This window comes from Limulus polyphemus, unplaced genomic scaffold (genome assembly GCF_000517525.1).
Source record: "Limulus polyphemus unplaced genomic scaffold, Limulus_polyphemus-2.1.2 Scaffold2288, whole genome shotgun sequence".
Lineage (NCBI taxonomy): Eukaryota > Metazoa > Arthropoda > Merostomata > Xiphosura > Limulidae > Limulus > Limulus polyphemus.
This window is the reverse complement of record NW_013667898.1, coordinates 187,093-194,018: the sequence shown is the minus strand read 5'-3', so window position 1 is coordinate 194,018 and position 6,926 is coordinate 187,093. Positions and strand designations below refer to the sequence as shown.

General features: G+C 35.1%; 1 protein-coding gene across 1 annotated transcript in view; it reads right to left on the bottom strand.

Annotated features, from left to right (window-relative positions):
* The window catches only part of LOC111087551 (transmembrane and TPR repeat-containing protein 3-like), a gene marked incomplete at its 3' end in the record, with an annotated part of 56,417 nt that overhangs the window by 7,066 nt on the left and 42,425 nt on the right, over positions 1-6,926 (bottom strand). Inside the window, exons 2-4 of the mRNA XM_022394548.1 lie at positions 6,402-6,601; positions 5,844-5,980; positions 3,484-3,565 (exon numbers count right to left, since the gene is read on the bottom strand). Coding sequence (XP_022250256.1) covers positions 3,484-3,565; positions 5,844-5,980; positions 6,402-6,601 — 419 coding nt within the window. The remainder of the gene's footprint in view (positions 1-3,483; positions 3,566-5,843; positions 5,981-6,401; positions 6,602-6,926) is intronic.

Below are 6,926 nucleotides of genomic sequence, written 5' to 3'. Positions count from 1 at the left end.
ATCGTCCTTAATCCCTTCTAGATACGAGGTCGGCCTCCTCGGGTAGTATTAGCCAAGATCAATCGTCCTTAATCCCATCTAGATACGAGGTCGGCCTCCACGGGTAGTATTAGCCTAAATCAATCGTCCTTAATCCCATCTAGATATGAGGTCGGCCTCCTCGGGTAGTATTAGCCAAGATCAATCGTCCTTAATCTCATCTAGATATGAGGTCGCCCCCCTCGGGTAGTATTAGCCGATAAGTTATGTACTCTCGGGTGGCTGGCCCTGGCAGCAACCTTAAAGGGCGAGCATGTTCGGTGACGGGGATTCAAACCCGCGACCCTCAGATTGCGAGTCAAGCACCCTAACTAACAGCCCATGCCAGGCCTTCCAGAATTAGACTACCTAATCTGTCAAATATTACTGGTGAACCGGAAGCTCTTTCTCAATAAGTCCTTGTTTTCCAAAAAGTGGAATACGAAACCTGCTACCTTTTCGCTTTTGTTTTTATTTATTTGTTGTTATTGTTGTTGTTTTTCGGATACGTGATTTTTATAGTTGTTGTTGTTGTTGTCTTTATCTGTACAAATATATTAATTTAACGAAAATAAAAAAAAATAACCGGAGAGTTCTTGTGTGTGTGTGTGGGGGGGGGGGATGACAGGAAGAAGGCGGTCTCTCTCTGGCGGGGTCATGATCTTCATTGATTTTTAACCTGTTAATGTCATTTTTGATCTGAGATATCCCTCTGAAGAACGTGCGTTTTTGTGCAACTTTTGATAGGAGTGTTATTAACTACATCACAAATGTTTACTTGTGTTTTGGAAATGCAATAATGGAAAAAAAAATAAGGAATCGAAATATACGTATTATGAAAAGAAGTTAGAGGTGATTTGTTTTGAAACCGTGCACGAAACCTTTAGGAACACCTACGGTATATTGAATAGAGTTATTCTAGTCCAAAATATGGTAAAGAGCTCACGTAAGCATCGTATGTCTCTCGACATCGACGGAGAAACTTACGTGACTAATAACATCACGAGAGAAAAAAGGAGGAGTGGCGGATAGAGAGGACGTCTATATATAAAATGAATACACATACAGGATGCAGAAAAAAATCAAAATTCCAAGAAGAAAAATAGACACATTACGATTCAGCTATAGTTGCTTACGTCACCAATTTTAGCATACTCGATTCTCAACGTTCACAGCACCACATTTACGACTTTAATACCTTTGACTTCTTTTTCAACATATCATTTCAGTGACAATCTTCAAGCAGATATCGGGGTCATAGAAGTTACTTAACTTAGCGTAGAACTAAAAACTACACAAGGACAAAATAGCGTTTCGTTTGTATTTTATCGTGTACTCTATAATACCAAGCGGATGATATTGATCACTTATAAATCATAATATTTCATTATTTAGTAGCAGCGATTAATCGTTCTGGACCAATCAGACTACTTGGTTTGATTTTAATTTCGCGAGGGCTATCTGCGCTAGCCGTCCCTAATTTAGCAGTGAAATACTCTAATTTTGTTTTATGTTACAACGTCCCTCTCTAACCTTGTTTTATAATTAATCGTCCCTCTCTAACTTATTTTTATATTCATTCGTCCCCTTTTAAATTTTCGTTTCATATTTTAAAATATAAAAAATAATAAGCAAATATTGTTTTTGTTGTATTTTTTGTATCATATTATATGAAAGAGGGGATTTCGCTAAGCTGTTATTACTTAAATTACGATGGAAGTGAGAATTACAATCATCCAAAATGTAAACACAAACCTCCAAAAGTTAATGATTCCATAAAACACATTCATTTATTATATATATATTTTCTAAATTAATAGTTGAAATTTTGAACAGTACATTTTAATATTTGTTGGGACAAATACATTTAGCTAAAAACAAACAATAAACATTTAATTTACGAGTTATGCAGTAAGGAATTGTTATCCCTTTTCTCATCCTCAGCTCTACTGACAACTTTAACAATGACATTACATTCTATTAATATGAGTTGAGCAGTAAGGAATTGTTATCCCTTTTCTCATCCTCAGCTCTACTGACAACTTTAACAATGACATTACGTTCTATTAATATGAGTTGAGCAGTAAGGAGATGTTAACCCTTTTCTCATCCTCAGCTCTACTGACAACTTTAACAATGACATTACATTATGTTAATATGAGTTGAGCAGTAAGGAATTGTTATCCCTTTTCTCATACATAGCTCTACTGACAACTTTAACAATGATATTACATTCTGTTAAAATGGGTTGAGCAGTAGTAAAATGTTAACCCTTTTCTCATACTAACAGCTTTAACAATGACATTGCATTTTATTAATGCGAGTTGACCAGAACAAGATGCATTTCCAAGCTAAAGTTTTTCTTCGCAAAAACTTACCGGACGGTGACAAACAAAAAATATCCCTCAATGAATGACAACGCGACAAAAAAAAATACACGGTGAATTAAAATGTCGTGTTTCAACTGTGAATTCACAACGCGGTGATATCTTAAAATAAACTCTCACTGACAACATTTTTCTAAATAAATAAATACAAAAAAAAAACTTAATAACAAGTCTCCGACAGTTACATTCCTCAGCAATGCTGGAGCTGAAGGATTTTTTTATGGGGTGTAAGAAAACACTCTACGTTTCTTCGGTGTCTACCTAATCAGGTTTCAGTTTCGGTTGGCGCCAGTTGAAACTGAAGCTTAATGATTAGAAAAGGCCTTTCTCAGATTTCACTAACGCACAGCAGTATAAGGTTTTCAAAAGGGGACAAACTTCAGTGTGTAATGTTTAAAGAAGAAAACATGAATTCTCTCTTTCTCTTTGAGTGTAACAACTGGAGCATGCGTCGATTTTTTATAAACTATCGAATAACATGGCTACAAGATCCTAATTGGAAAGTGTTATCTCACGCTAATGAATGCTGTGCAGTCATTAATTAGAAACGCGTGCCAAACAACCAAATATGAGGTCTAAATTGTAGCTCTAAAATGTTGGTTTAATTGAGTACGACCACATGCGCTTTTAAACTGAGTCACCACATAACGATGATAACATATTTGAGACAGTATATTGTGGTTGATGTCAAGCTGTGTTAAGCCTTTTTGTTCATAAAATAGTTAAAGCATTTCATACGGTAGCAGTTTGAAAGAACTGAAGTCGGTGGTATATTCCGAGCCTAATCATTCCCATACAAACTTACACAAATGAATGAATAATAGTGTAATACTGATAGGTTTCTTTTTATTATTATTTTCTTAAAGGAAGAAAAACAAACAAAAACTTTAGGTGGCGAACTGGCTCTACATAACATCACCAAATAAATACGTCTGCAATCTAATTTAAATAACAAGGACAATTTCATCAATAAACGAAGTTAATAACTTTTACATATTCTCATGTAATCCGTCACTACAACGCATCTAAAAGAAAATCATTGAAAAACAAGCAAACTGTTAACTAAGTGTATACTTACTGCTTCTGTGTGAATCGGATGGACGGAAAACAAAATGGCGGCGACGAAACTGACAACACGAGGCAAGAAGAGGAGGCACAATCTGTAATAGCGCGTGTTTAGAGTGACATCTACATTCAACATTTTCTTATCAAAAAAGGTATAGAAAATTATAATAGGAGTACCAAAACTAGTTACTATTAAATATGAGATTTTTTTTTATCTGAAAGATATTTGAGTTTCAAAATATTTTTACACAGTAGTTCCTCTAACATTTCTTCCGCACAAACCTAAGGTTGTCTAAGTTAAAACAACATCTTGTTTGTCACTATTTCCAGCTATTATCTAAAGCTTCGTGACGTTTTAGGTTTGTATCTACAACAAGTAATATGTAGATCTTTTAATCTGTGTTTTATCGACGTTTTAGGTTTGTATCTGCAACAAGTAATATTTAGATCTTTTATCTGTCTTTTATCGACGTTTTAGGTTTGTATCTGCAACAAGTAATATTTAGATCTTTTAATCTGTGTTTTATCGACGTTTTAGGTTTGTATCTGCAACAAGTAATATGTAGATCTTTTATCTGTGCCTTAGGTTTTCAGAAACATACACTCAGAGTGCGATCTGTCATTACCTGTAGTTACTTATTTGTATTCATAGCTGTTTCACGTATGAACAACAATTGCAACTTTCATTTTGTAAATCGTTTTACAATAGAAAATATATCGTCCGTATGATATAAAATTACGATTATGTCACAAGCCCACGTGTTCATCACGTGTGTGTTTAAAGAGACAGAAAAGTTTCCGATTGTTTGTTTGTTATGGATTTCGCGCAAAGCTACACGAGAGCTATCTGCGCTATTCGTCCCTAATTTAGCAGTGGAAGACTAGAGGGAAGGCAGCTAGTCATCAGCACCCACCGCCAACTCTTGGGCTACTCTTTTACCAACGAATAGTGGGACTGACTGTCACTTTATAACGCCCCCACGGCTCACAGACTGAGAGTCGAGAGCCCTAACCACCTGGCCATGCCGGGCAAAAGTTTCCGAAATATTTGTTGAAATGAGTCGGGTAATAATGAAGGAATCCGTTATTTTAATGAAGGTGACGTAAGACTGCACACGTTAAACTTGAAACAGCAGCAACAAACGTTATACCCAAACATAAACTTTGCTACAGGGCTGGTATAGGTGTTTTCTAGCCTCCTACTTGATCAATTTTTTACCCAGATAACACAGTTCTTTTCATCAAACGAAATCAAGACTCATCTTTCCCTTTCTGTTCTGAAACGAGTGGGTAACACGAGAAAAAAAAACAGTGGTTTTTCTTATTAGATAAACGTGTTTAGTATAATATCATTAGTGAGGGTATAATAACCACAGGCGTAGAAAGCAGAGGGTCAAGGGAGCAATTGACCCCCAGATATAATTATTATATTTGCAAACTGATTATGCCTTTCCAGAAAATATACCACCCGCACGTGACATTTACACTTACACCTTTTTAACCCTTTAGCCTCGTATGGTTCCGCCGGAAGGAAGTCACTGGAACCATTTTGTTTTCAAGCGATTTTAAATCTTATAGTACACTATTGTAAGGTCGACTTTATATTTTCGGGCAAAACTTGCTTGCCCCCCCCCCTTTACCCCGATCAAAATCAAACCCACACGCCTATGATGATAACAACCATTCTTAAGGCCAATACCAGTTCCCAACTTAACTGACGCTATGTGAAAACACTATAATCTTATACTATAAAACACAGTGTATATCTGCCTGTCTGTCTCTCGGTCACGCACTGACGTCATAGCAGCTTATTACGTAATTTAAGTAGTTTGGCTTCCTGTCAATTAGAAACAAATGTCTACGATTGATTGAAGATTAAAGATATATTTGGACTAAAATGTACAAAAAAATGCACCTTTTTCGCAATTTGAAAACTTATCTTTGTTAAATCGTCGAGTTACGCCAGAAAGGCCGTGAACATACTTTAGTAGACATTTTATACAGCATATTAAAAGCTTATCAAAGTTTTTAAAAAGGTCTAACGTTACGTCGTACAATAAAAATTAGAATATTAACTATTGATAGTATTAAGTGCGGTAAGGTGTAGCTTTAACTGAACTAAAACAATAAAAACGTAAACAAGTTACAGTGTTAATTTATCTCTTTATCGAATACAGGTCGTACTTAATAAAGGCTTAACTAATATTAGGCCTAAGACAAGTGGACTTATAGATTTCGGTGTCTGCGAATAGAATTATTTTTGTACTACTTTAGAAATCCTGTATTTAAGAAAGTACTGTTGTAATAAAGATACTAATTTAGCCGCAAATGTTCTGCAGGTCTCCGCTAGTTTAAGACATAAAACACCGATACCTGTAATACAAGACGCAGACTAAGGCGTGAAGCAAAACATTGATCACGTGATAACCAAAAGGCTGAAGACCGTGGACGGCATAGTTGAGTCGGAAGGTGAAGACCGTGATTGGACGGTAAGACTTGTGACTTTGTTCCTGTTATAACACACACACACAGATTTACCAAGTTTAAACGAGGGGAAAAACAAAAACTTGTTAAACAAACGAACAGAAAAGAATGGAAATCTTAGGTTATCAACGTAAAAAAAGTTTCATTTTATTGTCTCGTATAATCTTACGTTAGCTTTTAGATAGACAATATATAAATAAGTGCATAAATGATTGTATATATATAGATAAAACAGTGAAAAATAGTATATATTTATATACATATTTCTAACAGATATGTTTGGATATATTTCGGAACATCAGAAGTACTCTTCAGCCGAAAGTTGTTACTTTCTACAAAAACAATTAATTAATTTATTTATTTTTACAATCGAAGGCTGTTCACTTATATATATATTACACACAGTGACGTATGCTTCTTGTTCACTCTGTGGAACAAAGCACCAACCTTTTGCAGTGGAGTTCCCCAGAAATCATTGAGAAAAAGGTTAAGCAATGGGCTGGAAGGGCGCACGTCGCGATTCCTCTGAATCGCTGCTACATCGTCAAACACAAGGTCGCACCCTAGAGAGGTGCTGTACACAGTCAAGGCTGTAGCCGCAATGGCTAGAGGATAAAACTTCTCTAGCGGTTTACTCATGGTAGTAACTGTGGGAGATAAACAAAATTAAATGACTGAAGATTAAGATTGAACATTTATTTTCTGAACAGTACAAGTTTAGCAAAAAAAAAAGGTTTTTTATTAATATATATGCACACAAATACACCCAGAAATGTATGTACACTTACACAGATACGTACAAATACAGAACACAAAGTAGATATCGCTATAGGTCTAACTATAAAATCCAATTACGTTTACTCGTTAGACAGTGAAACTTAATATTTAATCGAATATTTTTTTTATATATGTATAATATTACCAAAGAAATATTATAATTAAAATAATAATGATGGTAAAAAAAAAAAAAAA